The 22469-nt window shown below is 37.6% G+C and overlaps 1 protein-coding gene across 6 annotated transcripts in view; it reads right to left on the bottom strand.

Annotated features, from left to right (window-relative positions):
• G2E3 (G2/M-phase specific E3 ubiquitin protein ligase) overlaps nucleotides 1–21714 on the bottom strand; it is a 55863-nt gene extending 34149 nt beyond the window's left edge. For 3 of the 6 annotated variants that reach the window (XM_055088376.1, XM_007118114.4, XM_007118116.4), the window contains exons 1-2: nucleotides 21603–21625; nucleotides 2932–2972 (exon numbers count right to left, since the gene is read on the bottom strand). Coding sequence is in view for 3 of the 6 variants with exons in the window: in XM_007118111.2 (XP_007118173.1) it covers nucleotides 2932–2972; nucleotides 21603–21673 (112 nt within the window). In the remaining 3 variants the exon portion in view is untranslated. Of the gene's footprint in view, nucleotides 1–2931; nucleotides 2973–7139; nucleotides 7249–21602 lie in introns of all 6 variants that reach the window. The other 3 variants (XM_007118112.4, XM_007118111.2, XM_007118113.4) reach the window with 3 other exon arrangements.
• Between the last annotated feature and the right edge of the window lie 755 nt (nucleotides 21715–22469).

Genomic DNA, 22469 nt, shown 5'->3' with positions numbered 1-22469 from the left:
CCCGCATACCACAAAAAAAAAAAAAAAAAAAAAAAAATTTCCATCAATGGATGGATGAATGGGTAAACAAAATATACCATATCCATACAATGGAGTATCTTTCAGCTATAAAAAGCAATGAAATACTGATACATGCTACAACATGGATGAGCCTAGAAACATTACGCTAAATCAAAGAATACAAGCACAAAAGGTCACATATTATATGATTCCATTTATACAATAGATTACATTACCCAAAATAGGTAAATCCACAGAGACAGACAAAAAGCAGGCTGGTAGTCTCCACGGGTTGAGGACAGGGGAAATGAGAAGTGACTGCCTAATGGATAGAGTTTTCTTTTGGGGCGATGATAATGTTTTAGAACTAGATAGTGGTAACGGTTGCACAACACTGTGAATGTATGAAGTGCCATCAAATCATACCCTTCAAAATAGTTAAGACGATGAATTCTATTGATATGTTATATGCATTTTACCACAATAATTAAAAAAATTTTTTAAAGGCAAATTGTAGAGTCAGGGAGATCTGAGTTAAGACTTGGCTCCACACTCTTGCTGTGTAATCCTGAACAAGTCACAAAAACACTTTATTGTTCCAGTTCCTCATCTTAAAAATAAGGACAACAATAGCACCTACCTCAAACTATGCCTTAATGAGGATTAAATGAGAGTATACAGCAATACAATTAAAAGGGTATGGCACACAGATAGAACTGAATGTTAGTACTATAATTACCAATCCTTTCTATCTTATGATATTTACCTGTTCAGCAAATTTCTTATACCATACTAATAAAACAATAAGAAAATCACAGGCTGCAAAGACTCCGAGCATCTCAAGGCAGCAAACCAATACAAGATGAAATGAACGTGAATCTAAATGACTGCATGGAGCAGAAACTCCCTATCTGTCCAATCTCCCCTAACCAATCCACGTTGAACTGTAACATGACCGAGTAATAAACGTTTACTGTATTAACCATTAAAACTTCAGGGTTTACCTATTACAGCAGCTAATCATATTTACCTTAACTAATACATGTAATCAAGAATGGATGTTATGTGTTGAAAATATACTGTATCTGTTAATAGGCTACTCAGAAAATAGATTGCATGGGCTTCCCTGGTGGCACAGTGGTTGAGAATCTGCCTGCTAATGCAGGGGACACGGGTTCGAGCCCTGGTCTGGGAGGATCCCACATGCCGCGGAGCAACTAGGCCTGTGAGCCACAACTACTGAGCCTGCGCGACTGGAGCCTGTGCTTTGCAACAAGAGAGGCCACGACAGTGAGAGGCCTGTGCACCGCGATGAAGAGTGGCCCCCACTTGCCACAACTAGAGAAAGCCCTAGCACAGAAACGAAGACCCAACACAGCAAAAATAAATAAATAAATAAATAAACTCCTACCCCCAACATCTTTAAAAAAAAAAAAAGAAAGAAAATAGATTGCAGGACTGGAAAGAAGCAGCATGAGCTAATACTTAATATTGTGAAACATCCCCCCTATATTTGTCCTCCCTCACTCCAGCTTAATAAGCAATAACTGAAAGGCCCTTCCTTCAATCTTTTAAAAGGTTTCAGCTCCCCCATACAGAGTACCTGACCACATTAATTGCAGCAAATTGCCATTTGTTTATTGGACATCTTACACCAGCAGCTCCCACCTTAACTTCTTCATCCCCAGTGCCTATACTTTCAGCTGTAAGTGTGCATGCAGCTATCAAGAGGAAGAGGAATACAAGGAATTAGCTGAGATTACATAAGAGGAGTCCTTAAGGTGAATGCTGGATGGAGCTGCATCTGCTATATGCTGTGGACCTGTGCTTTCCATCTGTTCTCCTCCTCCCTTTGCCCAGTACCAAGACCCTTGGACACAGAACAGACTAGGTTTCAGGCATGCATTTTTATAAGTAGGTTACCTTTCTTTTATTTGTACTTTGCTGTTGTTTAATTTTAATGCTTAAAATTCAGTAAAATTGTTCTGACTTCATGATATTTATTAAGACCATCTTCTACTATACTTCAGCAAATGATACTGGTTATGTTACAATAATAAAATGAACATATTCATGTAAGTAAAAAACTGAGTCAATCTTAAGAAAAATATTAAGTAAATAACAATAATAGGTAGTATTTCCATTTGGCAAATATGTGAAGGTAGTCCGTGAAATACTAAGTTTCAGAACTATTAGCACAGTTGATAGAAGTCTGTAGGTAAAAGCAGGAAAGCAAAGTAGAGGAGGTTTAAGAGCACAAATTTCCGTATCCAACATGATATGGAGTTAACAGATACTCTATAAGTGAGAGTCAAGATACAGAGTTTTAAGTGTAATACTTTGAGAGGGAATCAAAAAATAAATTTTATAAAGGGTAGATCAGGGAGAAGTAGTGGCAAAAGAGTATAAAGTAACAATTTAAAATTTTCACCTTCCATAGTAGCTAATCAATATGTACTGTTTATAACTAATAAATGAAAACTAAAAGCAAAGGTCTACATCTGTTTGAGGAGACTGTTGTGAGCGCTAATAGGCAAGTTTTCCTTTTCATGTTAAACTTTCATACGTTGTTTAAATTGTTCTCATCTGCATTTTATCTTTTGTAAGAAGAAAAATCACACAAAAAGGTAAAAAAATCATATTTATTAAATAAGTAATACTGTTTTATTCAGATACAAACCATACTTGATAAATACACATAGAGAATACAAATAATATTTAGCAAATTATCTTCTTCTAGCAGATTTTTGTTGAAATGAATACACACAACATTATATTTTAGTATACAGAAACATGAACTAAGAATATCAGGAAATTCATTCCTATTGTTTGAGTACCAGTCTAAAAAGATTTATTGTAATAAAAAAGCAAGAGTAAAATATCTTAACATTTTAAATTAAATTTGAAAATATTTTAAATATGGTTACTTACTGGGATTCTGTGAGCCTCCAGGTTTACTTTCATTCATTTTACTAGGAAAAATAAGAATATACAATCAGCCATTTTAATTTTAAAATTCTCAAATTATCCATTTTAATTAGATTTAGGCAGTGTATGATTACAAATATGTTGCATCATTTCTTACTCTAGTACTTAATTTCCTCACCTTTCCAAATCTAAGACCAGTAATTCTCAACAAGGGTGGTAAATTCTGGGGACAGTGTTGAAATTGGAGGGAATGTTTTTTAGTTATCAAAAAGATTAAGATGACTACTGGCATTTAGTGGAAAGGAGCCAGGACTGCAGGACATACCAGAAACAAAGAGACCTACACTTTCTACTTTCTAGCAGTTTCACAAATCTATTGCAGAAAATTCCATAAACACATGATAACAGTCCTTCACCTAGAGTAAACATAAACATTTTAACTTATAAATAATATTTAGTTAGTATCCCAACAACACAGATTTATATTTGAGATCCAATCTCTCCAGCTTCTAATTTCTTACCCCTCTCCCCTGTGCAGATGAACTGCAACTACTGCTTACTTTTAAGTTTACTGTAATTCAGAATAATGACTGAGGTCCAAAATATAGGTAACTTACATGGTTATAGACTAACTTTGCTTTATAAGGAAATCACAATTTCTATGTGGCTCTGTCTTCTCCTCCTATTTCCCTTCAAACTATCAATACAAGGACCCAAGGCATCTCTCTTGGTTGGACAGTGCAATGAAGTTCTGTCTAGATCTTTATAATATATGTATAGACAACTATGCTACTTAAAAAAGGTACCTGAAGTTTCTTATTTACTAGCCTCAGAACTCTGTACTACACAAGTGCTTTCTCATCTTTACAACAGAAGAGAATAAAAGTGAACATCAATCTCGCATGTCACAAAAAAAGTAGCATAGGAATATATAGAGTACCATGCTGAAAAGCCTCCAAATATCACTGGCTACAGGATGATCATACGAAAGTTCTCCAGTGCTATCAAAACATGAACGGGAAAGGTTTTTCCTATTTTTACCAATCTAATAAGTATTCTATATAGTTTTTCAAAGTGAATTAATATACAGTATTCCACATAGACCAATGGAACAAAAATAAAGAGCCTAGAAACAGACCCAGACTTTTCCAGTCACTTGATTTTTAACAAAGGTACCAAAGCAATTCAGTGAGAAAAAGAAAAGTCTTTTCAACAAATGGTGCTGGAAAAAATGGATCTCCACATGGAACACAAATGAACCTTGAGATTCACACTTTATACCATAAATAAAAATTAATTTCAAGTGGATCACAGACCTTACTGTAAAAGCTAAAACTATAAAAGTTTTAAAAGAAAAAGTAATGCATTATACTTCATCAAAACTAAAAGCTTCCACTCATCAAAAGATACCATTAAGAAAGTGAATTATGTATGCCACACACTGGGAGAAAATATCTGTAAAAGATGTGTCTGCCAAAGACTTATACCCAGAATACATAAAGAAATCCTACGATAATATAAAGCAAACATTTCAAGAAATGGGCAAAAGACATGAACAGACAGTTCATGAAGGAAGATATATAAATGGCCAATAAACAAATGAAAAGATGCTCAACATCACTAGTAATTAGGATGATAAAAATTAAAACCACTATGAAGGACTACTTTATACCTGTAATAATGGCTAAGATTAAAAAGACTATCAACACCAAACATTGGACAGGATATGAAGCAACTGGGGAACTCTCATAAACTGTTGATGTGAATAATCAACAATAATCAAAATGGAATAATCATTTTGAAAAGTTTTAGTAGTTTCATAGAAGTGAAACATATATGCCCATGAACCTAGCCTTTGATGTAGGAATTTCACACACAGGTATACATCCAAGAGAAGTAAAAAAATATACAGACAAAAAACTTTATACAAAAAAGTTCCTAGTAGCCACCTTCATGATACTCCAAAACTGGAAGCCTAGAAGTCCATCAACAGGAAAATGGATTGAAGTATATTAATAAAATGCAATACTACACTTAGCAATGAAAAGGTAACAAGTGCTGCAAGATGCAACAAAACAGATGAATCTTATAAATATTATGCTAAGTGAAAGAAACTGTACACTATTCTTATCCACATCATTCCATTCATACGAAGTTCTAGGATAGGCAAAACTAATCTATCATGAAAAATATTAGAACAGTGCTTGCCTCTCAAGTGGGAAGATGACTGGAAGGGACTTAAGTAAACTTTCTGAAATATCCTACTTTTGCTAAGAGGATCTAAGTTAAGCAACTTTGATAGAGAGAAGAAATCTCGGTTTCTAACAGAGGTACAGAACTACAGATAAGAGCTTTCTGAACACAACATTCCTCCTCTTACTTTTGTAGTTTTCAAGGAAACACCCTAGGCCCACTTCATAGCTCAGATCTGATGTTGACTCTTTTACACACAGCCTTGGCTTCGCTTTGACCCCATTAAAACACTACTTCATTTAAATTTCACGTCAATGCCACCCTTCTCCAACATGTTATAAGAAATCTATTTTATCCTTTGCTCGGTGCGAAGCCTTGTGGTTCCTCAGGTCTGCGACCTCTCTCATTGCAATGAGTCAACAAACCTAACTTTATCAGACTACAGATTTATCCCCGGTGGCTTTAGGCTGACTAGGCTAGGAGAGGTGAAAGAATAAGGCAAATGTCACAAAACATAAATAATCGGTGAACCTGTTTAAAGGGTATATAGGAGTTCCTTTCACTATTCATATAACTTTTTTCTAAGTTTAAGATTATATCAGGGGCTTCCCTGGTGGCGCAGTGGTTGGGGGTCCACCTGCCAGTGCAGGGGACACGGGTTCGTGCCCCGGTCTGGGAGGATCCCGCGTGCCATGGAGCGGCTGGGCCCGTGAGCCATGGCCGCTGGGCCTGCGCACCCGGAGCCTGTGCTCCGCAACAGGAGAGGCCACGGCAGTGAGAGGCCCGTGTAACGCAAAAAAAAAAAAAAAAGATTATATCAAATTAGGGACTTCCCTGGTGGCGCAGTGGTTGGGAGTCCCCTTGCCAGTGCAGGGAACTCGGGTTCAGGCCCTGGTCCAGGAGGATCCCACGTGCCGCGGAGTGGCTGGACCCATGTACCACAGCTGCTCAGCCTGCGCTCTGGAGCCTGCGAGCCACAGCTGCTGGGCCTGCGTGCTGCAACTGCTGAAGCCCATGCGCCTGGAGCCTGTGCTCCGCAGTGGAGGAGGCCACCACAGTGAGAAGCCCACACACCGCGACGAAGACCCAATGTGGCCAAAAATATAAATAAATTAATTAATTTTAAAAAAAAGATTACATCAAATTAAAAGTTACCCCTGAGGGCTTCCCTGGTAGTGTAGTGGTTAGGAGTCTGCTTGCCAATGCAGGGGACGTGGGCTCAAGCCCTGGTATGGGAAGATCCCACATACCCTGGAGCAACTAAGCCCGTGCACCACAACTACTGAGCCCGTGCACCTAGAGCCCATGCTCCTCAACAGGAGGAGCCACCGCAATGAGAAGCCCGCACACCACGATGAAGAGTAGCCCCCGCTCTCCACAACTAGAGAAACCCTGCACACAGCAACAAAGACCCATAGCAGCCAAAAATAAATAAATTCAATAAACAAATTAAAAGAAAAAAAAAGTTATCCCCGAATCGGATAATATCTAGATTATATCTAATATATAATAGTATCTAACATATATATTATATATTATTACATAATATACATTATATATAATAATAATATATATATTATATAATAATAACTAATATTATTAGATAATATCTAAAGATATTACAAAATTTATATTTTTGACTGGTTCACATCAGCTTTCTTTCTAATACACAGCATCTGAAATAAAACTTCTGCTGCTAAATCCTGGTGATGAATTTCTTTATTTCAATCAACAGTCTCCAAAACAAAACTTCAGAAAAAATAAATTCACATATTTTTAGTTGGATTTTATCATTTGTTTTCTTTCCAGTACATGAATTTTAAGACTTCCTAAGTGGAAGGAGGAAAACAATGCTAGGTAAGTATATATCTCAATAACAGCCCAAGTCTTAACAACAGTCTTGGTCTTAGAAATAATATCAAAGCTTTCCCCCCTTCCTTGAGAAATCATTAACAATTTAATGAACAGCTCCAGGAAGCCACTATCAAGAGGTATTCTGAGTCTCTTGCACTGCTTACCTCCACTTGGTCAGTGACATTCAGTTTGATACTCCTCCCCCTTCAAAAGGTGGAGCCTGATTTCCTTCTCCTTGACTGTGGCTGTGCTTAGTAACTTCCACCAAAAAGCCTGGCAGAAATGACAAAGTGTAACTAGGTCATAAAAGACATTATAACTTCCTCCTTGCTCTCTGTCATGGATCACCTGCACTGGTGGAAGCTGGCTGCCACGTCATAAAGGCTTTCTTTTAAGGTGCTCCTTGGAGAGGTCTACTTGGCAAAGAACTGAGGCATTTACCCATGTCATACGAGGGAGCCGTTTTAGAAGTAAATTGTCCAGCCCCATCAGGCCTTCATAAGACTGCAGCCTGGCTGACAGCCTGAGAGCAACTTCATGGGAGACCCTAAGGCAGAACCACACAGCTAAGCTGCTCCCGAATTTCTGACCCACAGAAACTGTCAGATAATAAATGTCTGTTGTTTTAAGGCACCAAGTTTTGGAGTGATTTGTTACACAGCAACAGATAACTAACACAATAAAGTAAGCCAAACTCCCTCTCATTCTAGCTGGGTGGCTGTTCCAACAGTTTTTCTGGTGGGATCCTTAGGATTTTCAATAAATAAGATCATGTCATCTGCAAACAGACATTTTTACTTCCTCTTTTCCAACATGGATGACTTTTTCTTGCCTGACTGCCCTGGCTAGGACTTCCAGTACTATACTGAATAGGAATGGAGAGAGTGGGTACCCTATCTTGTTCCTGATCTTACAGGAAAAGTTTTCAACCTTTTACCGTTGAGTATGGTGTTAGCTGTGGGCTTGTCATGTACGGCCCATATAATGTTGAGGTACATCCCTTCTATACCCAATTTGTTGAGAATTTTTATCATGAAGGGATGTTAAATTTTGTTAAAAGTTTTTCCTGCACCTTTTGAGATGACTGATTTTTATTTCTCCTTCCATTAGTGTGCACACAGGGATAAATCCTGGTTGATCATGATGTATGATCCTTCTAATGTGCTGCTGAATTTAGTTTGCTAGTGTTTTGCTAAGAATTTCTGCATCTATACTCATCAGGGATATTGGCCTATAGTTTTCTTTTCTTGCAGTGTCTTTAGCTGGCTTTGGTATCAGGGTAATGTTGGCCTCAAAAAATGAGCTTGGGAGTTGAACACACACTTCAGAAAAGACATAGGACATGGCCAACAAGCAAATGAAAGAAGGAACATTGAAAAATTTTCAAAAATGTAGGGATTAAACAACACAATCTTAAACAAGCAAAAGAGGGAAGAAGAAACCACAGGGAAATTAGAAAATACTTAGAGACCAATGAAAATGAGAACATAACATACTAAAAATCTACAGTATACAGCAAAAAGTGATCAGAGGGAAATTTATATCTGTAATGCAGACACTGAAAAAGAAGATCCCAAAACAATAACTTAACTTTATACCTCAAGGAGCTAGAAAAAGAAGAGCAAACTAAAACCAAACCTAGTAGAAGGAAGGAATTCATAAAGATTAGAGTGGAGATAAATGTAAAGAAAAGAAAAACAAGAGAGTAAAATCAAAAGTTGGTTCCTTAAAAAGATCAACTAAATTGACAAACCTTTAGCTAGACTAGCCATTTGACAAAATCCAACACTCCTTCATTTTAAAAAATACTCATCAATCTAGGAATAGAAGGCAACTTCCTCAGCATGATAAAGAGCATCTTTGAAAAACCCAGCTAACATCAAACTCAATGGTGAAAAACTGAAAACTTTCCACATAAGATCCAGAGCAAAACAATGATGTTCACTCTCACCATATCTATTCAACATTGTACTTGAAGTTCTAGCCAGAACAATTAGGCAAGAAAAGAAATAAAAGGCATCCAAACTGAAAGCAAGAAGTAGCTCTTCCTGCAGAAGACATGATCTTATATGCAGGAAATCCTAATGAATTCATGAAACACTGTGAGTTAATAAACAAATTCAGCAAAGTGGCAGGATGCAAGGTCAACACAAAAAAAAATCAGACAAATTTCTACACGATAGCAAAGAACAATCCATAAAGAAAATCAAGAAATCCATTTCGTTTACAATACCATCAAAATGAATGAACTACTTAGGAATAGATGTAACAAAGAGGTGCAAGATTTGTACACTGAAAGCCATTAAATATTGCAAAAAGAAATTAAAGAACCCAAATAAATGGAAAGAACTCTGTTCATGGTTGAAAGACTTAATATTGTTAAGATGGCCATACTCCCCAAAGCAATCTACAGATTCAATGTAATCTTTATCAAAATCCAATGGCCATTTTTGTAGAAATGGAAAACCTGATCCTAAAGTTCATAAGAAATTACAAGGGACCTTGAATAGTCCAAACAATGCAAAAAGAAAAAGATGAATGAATCATACTTCCCAATTTGAAAACTTACTACAAAACTATAGTAATTTTAAAAAGGTGGGATGGGACTGGCATAAGGAAAAACATAGGGAAAAAGTTAAGAGTCAAGAAATAAACGCATATATATACGATCAATTAATTTTCAACAAGGATGTCAAAACCATTCAATGGAGAAAGAATAGTCTCCTCAACAAATGGTGCTGTGACAACTGGGCAGCCTCATGTAAAGGAATAAAGTTGGGCTTCTACCTCACACTAGATACAAAAATTAACTCAAAATGGATCCAAGATTTAGTATGTAAGAGCCAAAACTATAAAAATCTTAAAAGAAAACATAGTATTATGTAAATCTTCATGACCTTGGATTTGGCAACGGTTCCTTATGTATGACACCAAAATCATAGCAGCAAATAAATAAATAAATAAATAAACCAGACTACGTAATCAAGACAGTGAAAACACAATCCGCAAAATGGAAGAAAATATTTGAAAATCATATACTTGATAAGGATCTAATATACAGAATATGTAAGAAACTCTTAGAACTCAACAACAAAAAGACAAATAACAGAACTTAAAAATAGGGAAAGGATCTGAATGGACATTTCTCCAAAGAAAATATTTAAATGGTCAACAAGCACATGAAAAATGCTCAACATCATTACTCCTTAGGGATATGCAAATGAAAACAACGAGAATACCACTTGATGCCTGCTAAGGTGATGATAATTTTTTTAAAAAAGGAAAATAAGCACTGCAAAGGATATGGAGAAATTGGAACCCTCATACATTGCTAATGGGAATGTAAAATGGTACAGCTACTATGGACCAACAGTTCCGCAGTTGTTCATCAACACATCAGAGAGTTGCCACATCACCCAACAATCACACTAGGTACAGGTATTCCCCACTTGTCGAAAGTTCCCTTTACGCCACTTCACTTTTACAAAAGACCTATATTAATACCTGTTTTTGCTAACCAAAGAAATAAAAAAAAAAAAGATTTTCACCTTTATAAAAAAAGATAATTACTTCTTCACTCTATGCCATTTCAGCCTACAAAAGGTTCCACAGGAATGTTCTACTTTCAGATGGCTGGGGAAACCTGTACTTATTGAAAAGATTTGAAAACAGGTATTCAAACAAAAACTTGTACAAAGATGTTCATAACAGCACTATTCACAATAGCTAAAAAACAGTAACAACTCATCTGTCTGTCAACTGATTAACAGGTATACAAAATGTGGTATATCCATATGATAGAGTATTATTCCACTATTAAAAAATATGTAGGGGGCTTCCCTGGTGGCGCAGTGGTTGAGAATCCGCCTGCCGATGCAGGGGACACGGGTTCATGCCCCGGTCTAGGAAGATCCGACATGCCGCAGAGTGGCTGGGCCCGTGAGCCACGGCTGCTGAGCCTGCGTGTCCGGAGCCTGTGCTCCACATTGGGAGAGGCCACAACAGTGAGAAGCCCGCATACCGAAAAAAAATATATATATACGTAGTACTGATTTATGTGACAACATGGATGAACCTCAAAAACATACTAAGTAAAAGAAGCCAGAAACAAAAGGTCAGACATTGTATAATCCCATTTATATGAAATATCTAGAATAGGTAAATCCATAGAGACATAAAGCAGATTTGTGGTTTCTAGGGATGGCGAAATAGGAAATGCGAAGCGACTGCCTAATGGGTATGAGTTTTCCTTTTGGGGTGATGAAAATGTTTTGGAACTAGATAGAGGTGATGGCTGCACAACACTGTGAATGTATTAAATGGCACTGAATTGTATACTTCAAAATGGTTAATTTTATGAATGTGAATTTTATTACAATAAAAAAAGTTAAATGGACACCTACCATATGATGCAACCAAGAGAAATAAAGGCATATGTTCACTGTACACAAATGTCCATAGCTGCTTTACCTGTAATAGCCAAAAACTATAAACAACCTAAATGCCCATCAACAGACAGCTGATAAAACAAATTGTGGAATATTCATATAATGAAATACAATTACTAAAACTCACTGAACTATATGCTCTTAAAATGGGTTAATTTTATTCTATACTATTATATTACCAGACAGATGTTTAAAAGTTAACCACCATTAAAAAATAAAGATATTTATTTAAATTAAAAGGAAAAGCACCAGGTAAGAAGCTTGTAAGTCACCCCTCCATCCTAACAGCAAGAGCTGAAAAGACTGAAAAACTAACAGCACTTCTTGGATCTGTAAGAAGGGAGGACACAGCAAGCCACCGCCTGCAAGACTGGAGAGAAAGGTGAATACAGGGAGTCACAGCTTACCTGAGCAGAGTTACCAGCTGAAACTGCTGTAGGATCCAGCACTGCAGTGGGAAAACCTGAACTATAATTGACTAATTGATTGCTGGAGGCTCAGTGTGGACAACTTTGAGAGTTAAAAACTCAAGGGGCATCCAATCATGGGGCCTCTCACAATACTGTGAGATTTATCACCAGGAACTCAACTAGGGTCCACAGTAAATATCAGAGAAAAATCCCCTTGTGATTTTGGCAAGGGGAGGGGAAATGGTGCCATTTTGAAATACACCAAATCACTCTGTTCTTCTTAATAAGGCCTGCCCTCAAGAGAAACCAGTTAACCAGAGCCTAAGCTGCTGGGGTATTATCAGAGCCTAAATGACCCAGGGAAAGGAAACACCCAACTCCAGCATAATGTAGCCATCCCACATAAGAGGGGAGAAAAAAGCTGAGATACTTGTGAACTTCAAAGTCCAGAGGCATAGGCTCACAAAAAGACTGAGACTTAAATCACAGGACTATAAAACACTTCCCCTTCTTCCACACCTTACCACCATGGTACTAATGGCTTATTTACAACAATTCCTTTTACTCAGTACCTCATGTCTGGCTATCAAGAAAAAACTTACAAGACATATCAAAGAGCAAAAAGCACAATCTGAAAAGGCAGAGCAAACATCCGAACCAAACATGGCAGGGATGTTGGATTTATCAGAACAGGAATTTGAAATTATGATTAATATGCTAAGGGCGCTAATGGATAAAGTAGACAATACACAAGATCAGACAGGCAATGTAAGCAAAGAAATGGAAATTCTAAGAAAGAATCAGAAAGAAATGCTAGAGATCAAAAATACTAATGGAAATGAAGAATTGTTTGATAGGATTACTAGTAGATGGGACAAGGCTGAGGAGAGACCTCTGAGCTTAAAGATAACTCGACAGAAACTTTGAAAACTTAAAAAGCAAAGAGGACAAAAACTGAAAAAAACAACAGAATATCCAAGGACTGTGAGACAACCACAGACATGTAACAAAAGTGTCTAGGAATACCAGAAGAGAGAAAGGAACAGGAGAAATATTTGAAACAATAACAAATTAATGTCAGACACCAAACCACAGATCCAGAAAGTTCCAGAAAACCAAGCAGGATAACTGCCAAAAAACTACACCTAGGTCTATCACTTCAAACTACAGAAAATCAACGGTAACGAAAAAAATCCTGAAAAAAGCTACAGGGGAAAAAAAATTTTACCTATAGAGGAACAAAGGCAGGAATTATATCCAACTTCTCAGAAACAATGCAAGCAAAAAGAGAGTGGAGTGAAATATTTAAAGCATTGGGGGGTGGGAGGGAGGAGAAAAACCAACCTAGAATTCTGTATCTTGTGAAATTACCTTTCAGAAATGTAAGAGAAATAAAGACTTCCTCAAACAAAAACTGATGGAATATTTTGCCAGTAGACCTGCCTTGAGAGAAATGTTAAAAGTTCTTGAGAGAGAAAGAAAATGATATAGATCAGAAATTCAGATCTACATAAAGTATCAGGCAAAGAATAAGTAAAGATAAAATAAACTGTTTTATTTTTCTTATTCTTAATAATGAGTTAACAGTCTATTCAAAATAACAATAGCTCCAATGTATTTGATTATGTATTAGTTGTGTACTGCAAACTCTAGGGCAACCACTAAAAAAAGTTAAAAGAGTATAACTGGTATCTTAAGAAAGGAGAGAAAATCATATAAAATGCTCAGTTAAAATCACAAAAAGCAGGGACTTCCCTGGTGGTACAGTGGTAAAGAATCTGCCTTCAAATGCAGGGGACGCACATTCGATCCCTTGTTGGGGAACTAAGATCCCACATGCCGCGGGGCAACTAAGCCCATGCACAACTACTACTGAGCATGCGCTCAGTAGTACACAACTACTGAGCATGAGCACCTCAACTAGAGAGCCCACGTGCCTCAACCTACAGAACCCACACACTCTGGAGCCCGTGCACCACAGCTAGAGAGAGAAAACCCACAGGCCACAACTAGATAGAAGCCCACACACTGCAACGAAGAGCCCACGTGCCACAACAACAACAAAAGATCCTGCATGCTGCAATGAAGATCCCACATGCCACAACAAAGACCCAACGCAGCCAAAACAAATAAATAAAAATGAATAAATAAATGAAAGGACAGATCCTTGTTTAAAAAAAAAATCACTAAAGACAGAAAAAGAGTAGAGACAAATATAAGAACAAAGAACAAGGGTAACAAATAGAAAACAGTAACAAATATGGTAGCTATTAATCTAACTATATCAATAATCACTTTGAATGTCAATGGTCTAACGGCACCAATTAAAAGACAGATTTAAAGACGAAGACCTACTAGAGAATGGACTTGAGGATGCGGGGAGGGGGAAGGGTAAGCTGGGACAAAGTGAGAGAGTGGCATGGACATATATACACTATCAAATGTAAAACCAATAGCTAGTGGGAAGCAGCCGCATAGCACAGGGAGATCAGGGGAAGACATATGGGGATATATGTATATGTATAATTGATTCACTGTTATAATGCAGAAACTAACACACCATTGTAAAGCAATTATACTCCAATAAAGATGTTAAAAAAAAAAAACATTTGTTAGAGTGGATCAAAAAATAAGACCTAACTATATGTTGTCTCAAGATGTCCACTTTATACATAGATTAAAAGTAAACAGATGGAGAAAATATACCATGCTAACATTTATCAAAAGAAAGCAGGAGTAGCTATATTAATTTCAGAAACAGCAGACTTCAAAGTAAGGAAATTTATCAGGAATAAAGAAGGACATTACATAATGATAAAGGGGTCAATTTCCCAAGAAGGTATAAAATACTTAACATGTATGTACCTAACAACAGAATGTTAAAATATATGAGGCAAAAACTAATAGAACTGCAAAGAGAAGCAGATGAATACACAACCATAGTTGGAGCCCTCAACATCCCCTCTATCAGAAATGGATAGATCCAGCACAAAGAAAATCAGTAAGGACACTGCTGAACTCAACATCATCAATCAACTAGATATAATGGCCTACTTCATCCAACAACAACAGAATACATTCTTCTCAAGCTTACATGGAACATTCACCATGAGAGACCACATTCTAGGCCATAATACAGACCTTAACAAATTTAAAAGAATAGAAATCATACATTGTCTGCCTCCAGACCACAACAGAATTAAAGTAGAAATCAATAACAGAAGGATAACTGGAAAATTCCAAAATATATGGAGACTAAATAACACAAGGGTCAAAGAAATCTTAAGAGAAAACACAAAATATCTTGAACTAAATGAAGATGAAAATACACTTATCAAAATTTTGGGGGATCCTGTGGAAGTAATGCTTAGAGGCAAATTTATAGCATTAAATGCATATATTAGAAAAGAAGATATAAAATCAATCAGCTAAGTTTCTACCTTAGGAAACTAGAAAACGAAGAGCAAATTAAATCCAAATTAAGAAGAAAAGAAGTAAAAAGAATTAGAGCAGAAATCAATGAAAATGAAAATAAGAAATCAATAGAGAAAAATCAACAAGACCAAACGCTGGTTCTATAGAAAGATCAGTAAACCTCAGGCCAGGCTAAGAAAAAATGAGGACACAACTTCTGAATATCAGAAACAAAAAAAATGATATCACTCGCTTACATGTGGAATCTAAAAAAATGGTACAAATGAACCTATTTACAAAACAGAAATAGAATCACAAATGTAGAAAACAAACATATGGTTACCAAGGGGGAAGGGGGGAAGGGATAAATTGGGAGATTGGGATTGACATATACCCACTTCTACATATAAAATAGAAAACTAATAAGAACCTACTGTATAGCACAGGGAACTCTACTCAGTACTCTGTAATGACCTACATGGGAACAGAATCTAAAAAAGAGTGGATATATATATATGTATAACTTATTCACTTTGCTGTACAGCAGAAACTAACACAACATTGTAAATCAACTATACTCCAAAAGAAATTAATTTGAAAAAAGTGATTATCACTACAGATCCTATGGACATTAAAAGTATAATAAAGGAGGGAATTCCCTGGCGGTCCAGTAGTTAGGACTCAGTGCTTCCACTGCAGGGGGCACGGGTTCCATCCCTGGTTGAGGAACTAAGATCCCACAAACCGTGTGGCATGGCCAAAAAATAAGCAACAACAAAAAGTATAATAAAGGAATACTGTGAACAACTCCACGCCCACAAATATGATAATCTAGATAAAATGGACCAATTCCTTGAAAGACACATTTTTTGCCAAAATTCACACAATGAAAATAAACAATCTGAATATATCTGCATCAAAGAAACTGAATCAATAATTAATAATCTTTCAAAATAGAGAGCACTAGGCCCAGATGGGTTCACTGGGAAATTCTACCAAACATTTAAGGAAGAAATTACACCAATTCTCTACAATCTCTTTAGAAGACGGAAGGAGAGGAACTACTTCCTAACTCATTCCATTAGGCCAGCATTCCCCTAATACCAAAACTGGACAAAAACATCACAAGAAAAAAAAAACAAAACCACAGACCATACCTCTCAGGAACATAGATGCTACAATAAAATATTAGCAAATCAAATTCAACAATGTATAAAAAGAATTATATACCACGACCAAGCAGGATTTACCTCAGTTACGCAATCAGGCACCTTGGTGTTTACCCAAAGGCGGTAAAAACTTATGTCCACATCAAAACCTTCACACGGATGTTTACAGCATATTTATTCATAATTGCCAAAACCTGGAAGCACCTAAGATGTCCTTCAGTAGATGAACAGATAAACAAACTATGGTACACCCAGACAATGAAATATTATTCAGTGCTAAGAAAAAAAAAAAACAACTATCAAGCCATGAAAAGACATGGAGAAAACCTAAATGCATATTACCAATTTAAAGAAGCCGCTCTGAAAAGGCTACATACTGTACGATTCCACCTATATGATACTCTGGAAGAGGCAAAACTATGGAGACAGTAAAAAGATCAGTGGTTACAGAGGGCAAAGGAGGGATGAGTAGGTGAAGCACATACGATTTTTAGAACAGTGAAAATACTGTGTATGATACCATAATAATAGACACATGTCATCATTCATTTGTCCAAACCCATAGAATGTATAACACCCAGAGTGAACTATAATTTAAACTATAGAATTTGAGTGATTACCTTGTGTCAATGTAAGCTCATCAGTTATAACAAATGTACCACCCTAGCGGGGGATGTTGATAATGGGAGAGGTTATGCATGTATGGGGGGGTACACGGGAAACCTCTACCATCTTCCCCTCAATTTTGCTGTGAACCTACAACTGCTCCTATAAAAATATACTCTTTCTTTTAGCAAAGCAGAAATGGAGACAAAGATGTAGAGGACAAACATATGGACACCAAGGGGAGAAAGAAGGGGGGTGGGATGAATTGGGACATCGGGATTGAGATAAATACACTACTGATACTGTGTATAAAATAGATAAATAATGAGAACCCACTGTACAGCTCAGGGAACTCTACTCAATGCTCCGTGGAGACCTAAATGGGAAGGAACTCCAAAAAAGAGGGAATATACGTATACATATAGTTGATTCACTTTGCTGTACGGCAGAAACTAGCACATTATAAAGCAACTATACTCCAATAAATATTAATTTAAAAAAAACAGTTGAAAACCCTAATTAGTTAATACAGTAATGAATAAACTTTTTTGCTTCATGTAAAATGTGTTTATAAAAAATATTCCAAAGTTATATAATGTTTTGTCCTAAAAAATAAAAACATAGTCTTAAAAACAAGGAAAAGCAATAAAGTTATAAGTTTATATTGACTTACTTTATAGCTAGTCTTCCAGAAATAGGTTTTCCCTCCCTCCCTCTCTATATATTGGCTCCCTATGCCCACTGTTCATGTTTCTTCATCATTCTATTGTCATCTCAGCACATAAAAACCTTTCCAGCTTGGTTACCAATAGTTTCTTGGTATCCCAATTCCAAATTCAAGAAGAAACAATGTGAATGGTTTAGCCTGCATCGGATATTCAGCTCTGATTCAAATACATGGTGCTACTTTAACTGGAGAAGGTATGTGGGATGAGAGCATATCAGGATCATATGCTCCTTAGTCCAACCCCTTACCCACTGCCCACTGGTCCTTAGAATGATGTGCCTACAACGTTGGCAGGTTTTTAAAGAAAAGGTTGTGGGCAAGGAGGTCAGGTAACGGTCTTAACTGTTCAAACTGAAAAAGAAAGGCAAACTTTTCTGGTTTTAATTTCCCAATATTTCCTTATTTTAGAATTGAATTAATGTTGGGACTTCCCTGGCAGTCCAGTGGTTAAGACTCTGTACTTCCACTGCAGGGGGTGCAGGTTTGACCCTTGGTCAGGGAACTAAGATCCCGCATGCTGTGTGGTGTGGCCGGCGCAGGGGGGGGGGGAGGGGGACACAACAACCAAACAACAACAACAATATATATATATAGAATTGAATTACTGTAGAAGTGAACATTCATGGACAAATGAGGCTAATTCTGTTATTAAGTTAATTCTTAAATTACACTTAACATATATCATTCTTATAATAAAAAAAAGAAATCCTGGACAGGAAATTAAATGCAAAAAAAAACCCAAAAACAGGCTTCCCTGGTGGCGCAGTGGTTGAGAGTCCATCTGCCGATGCAGGGGACACGGGTTCTTGCCCCGGTCCGGGAAGATCCCACATGCCGCGGAGCGGCTGGGCCCGTGAGCCATGGCCACTGAGCCTGCGCGTCCGGAGCCTGTGCTCCGCAACGGAAGAGGCCACAGCAGTGAGAGGCCCGCATACCCCCCAAAAAAACACAAAAAACCCAAAAAACAAACAGACAAAAAAAAAAAAGCTTTTTTTTTTTTAAAGTTACTAAATCTTTCAGTGCTTCAGTTTCTTCACCTTATATAGGGATAATAATAAAATGGCTGTAAAGGCGAAGTGAGAAATATGTATAAAGCATTTGGAGTTCTGTGAATATTAGCAAATACTGCTCTAAATTTTTTCCCACATGACATGTCTTCTGAGCCTACAATTTCAATACTTATTTTTCCATAGTTGTGAAATTTACAAACTATATGCTATCACTAAAACCCCTCTACTAACCTACACAGAATTATATTGTCATCTTTTAATTTTTAACTTTTTCAGCTTAATAAGATACAATGTGTTAAAACTGTTACACTCCCTGAACATACACAGTTTCAGACTGTAGGGATACGTACTCACTGTTCTGCACCTAGAATTGCAGATACAGAGACAAAGAAGATGGGAGGTCTCAGTCTAGTGCTATTTTGTTTACAACTAAATTGCACTGAGGAAGAAGCACTCTACTGGGGGAAGTCTAGGAAAGTATGTGAAACCCACTGGATAAAATTTTAAGGAGAAATAAAAAAGGTCAATGGCTAAGTATGCATAAATATGATAGAGAACAGATTTGGAGAATTGTGGTAGTATGACAGAACATCACAGGTTGGAAAAAAAATGGAATATTACGAAGATGATTCTTAAAAACAAGAGGTTGGAACCAGATTGAGAAGGGCTTTGTAAAAAAAAAGAAAAAGCTAAGAAATTTGAAATATATATGGTAGACAATAGGAAGCCATCAGAGATTTTTATAGAGCAATATTTGGAAGGAGAGATTGCAGACAGAGGCAGGAAGCATTACAATCAATCAATCAATCAGTAAGAGTTATAAATTTTCTAACTAAATCTAGTTTTTGACCCCAGTTCAAACATTTTACTAGTTGTGTGAGAACAAATTACAGAACCCCTCTTAGCCTCAGTTTTCTTATGTGAAAATTCCAGTACATATCTCAGTGTTATTTGTGAAGATTAATGAGATAATGTATGTAAATACTGCACAATGCTTAGCTACTCAATATAATAGGAGATATATGTATCATTTACTATGTGCCACACACTATTCTAAGATTTTAATACACACTGATTCATTTGATTCTCCCAACAGCCCTACAAGATAAGTATTGTTATTATCTCCACTATAGTTGAGGGAATCGGAAGCACTGAAAGGTTAAGCAGCTTCCTTAGGGTCAGGCAACTACCAAGTAGTGGAGATGAAATTCAAATGCAAGCAATCTGGGTCCAGTTTCATGCCCTTAACCAACATATTACAATGCCTCTCTAGGAAAGATCAAGTCAGTGTTTTAAAAATTCTGGTCAAGTTTTCTAACCTTCAAGTTAAATTTACAGAACCCCATCCTCCAGACCTATGGGATCAGAATCTCTGAGATCGGAAATACAGGAATCAGCACTTGACAAACCCTTCAAGGTAATGTGTACACAATAAAAGTTGAAACTCACTGATTTAGGTAGATAGAGCAAAAATCCAAAGAAAAGAGTCCAGGTAAGGAAAAGGAACAGATTAAAATGTAGAGACTAACTTTTTTTGGAAATTACCATTTGCTGGTAGCTTATATGAAATAAACAGAATCTTAAGGTTTGAATAAGCAAAGCTTAACAAAGTATAGCTTATATCTTTACTGCAGTCCTACACAAAATGTTTAAATTTTAACGATAACTACTGAATATTTAAATTTATTTTTCCTGGCTAATAACGAAACAAAAGTTCATTACCAGGGATGGGAGGGTAGGAGTAGCCAGCATGGATGAAGGAACGTTTATTCTGAATATTATTAAGTCCTACTTTTAAAAAGAAATTTATACATTTATATGGTAAGATAACCTGGTGTTAAAAGCTTAAAAGAAGCATAAAATATCTGATCCTATAAAGCAACAAAATTACTCTGACAGTTTTCAATAAAGCAAGATATAAAATTTCTACACATTTAAATGCTCACTTATAGTTTACATGTAGGGTACACATTTAAATTATTCCAGAAAGCATGACTTTGTTAGAAGGTTAGAGTTTGATATCTGAGGTAGTTAGTCATTAAAAATAAATAAAACAAAAAACCGAAACAGAGAAAACCTGATGCTGGAAACATTAGTAGAGTACTTTCAAAATGACTCCCCAATAACCCAGTTGGCCAATGAATGAAGGGGGTGAAAAGGCAGGTCTGTGGAACTAAACCTCATCCCTATTGTTAGCAAACTAAGGCCCCTGTGAATCACCGCTGTTACAACATAGCCAGTTTAAATGAGCAAGAGTCTCCGATTTTTGCGTTACCTGAAAAATGTCAACTGTGAAAGAAAAATATCCGGGTTTTGAACACAAAGGATACTCAGATTTCAGTTTAAATCCCCACCAGGCATTTCAAAGACTGTCAATTCCCTGCGGTCCAGAGTAATAAAGACTACTCCTCTTAAGAGGAACTCGGATCCCCACAGAGCATCTCTTCATTCTAAACCTGCCCCCAACCTTCCATCTTTAATAAAGAAAGATTCTTTTGCTTACGGGAAAGCTTTCGCAATAACTACTGTTGAAGCTTCAGCGTTCGAAACGAACTAGCGGAAATACTGAACTGCGATTACCAGAAAGTCAGAGATTAAACAAAGTTTAATCTCGGGGGCGGTCTGGCTTCTGAATCCTCAGTACTCTATAGAGTTGGCGTGTGTGCGCCAACCGTCTGCCCCGACTTCCCAAAGTCCCCACGTCCGGCCCCACCACCCGACACCCCCAAAGGCACTCCGAGGCCCCCCACTATACTGTCCCGCCTCCCGAACCCCTGTGCCATCCGACAGTTCCGCTTCTCCCCCTGGGATACTGAGTTCCTTCCCGTTCGCCATCCACTCACCTAGGCGCGCTGGGCAGAAGTTCCAGAGCGGCCGTGTCACTTTTCCCTGCTCGCGCTGCGCCACACGCCATCCGTGAGCTGCCCCATCCAACGGCCCACACAATTCAAATTCGTCCACTTCCGCCTGCAACCCGGAAGGAGGGCTCAGCTCCGCCCCCTGAAAGGCGGGGCCCGCGGCGACGCGGGAGTAGTGGAAAGGCGAGGCGCCGCCCCGCTTTTATTCCGCGGGGTGCCCTCTCTGCTCGGAGGTCCTTTTCCGTTCAGTTTCTTTTGTCTCTCTCCCTATTTAGGTCCAGAGAGAAGTGCGGGAGCGGAGTTGGTGTTGCTGCCGGGTGGCTCGTGAGAGGATCCTCTTGTTTCTGAAATGGATCGAGACATGCTGAATTTTCTTCACTTCCAGGAAAGGAGAGAATAAAAGCACTGACCGAGCCCGGACGTTTTTACCCCTCCGTCGTCGCCTAAACATGAGCTACAGCCGGAAGGAAGAAACGAACCCTCCGCATAGTTAGTACGGGGTTTCTTTGGGTCTCCTGAGACCTGTCGCGGCACAGTCAGGACTTTTAACCTCTTTCCCTTCCCTGTTTGAGGGAGACAAAAAGCCAAGTGCGCCAATCACCTTATTCCAGCAACAGATTGAAAATGGAGTGGTCGGAAAAGTTCCTGGTACCAAATAACTTTTTTGAGGATAAGTGTTAGAAAGCGACAGATTTTTTTTTCCCCCTCTGACAGACCATTTTACAAGATTACTCTGTGGTTGTCCTGTGAGATTTCTTGGGACAACAGTGTCATTTTCCTTTGCCAAGGACCACACAATGTATCCTTGATCCGAAAAGTCTACAGAAAGGAAAGGAAGGACAACATGTTGTT

The sequence above is a fragment of the Physeter macrocephalus genome, chromosome 11 (assembly GCF_002837175.3).
Source record: "Physeter macrocephalus isolate SW-GA chromosome 11, ASM283717v5, whole genome shotgun sequence".
In the NCBI taxonomy this organism is placed as follows: domain Eukaryota; kingdom Metazoa; phylum Chordata; class Mammalia; order Artiodactyla; family Physeteridae; genus Physeter; species Physeter macrocephalus.
This window is presented reverse-complemented; position numbering and strand designations above follow the sequence as displayed.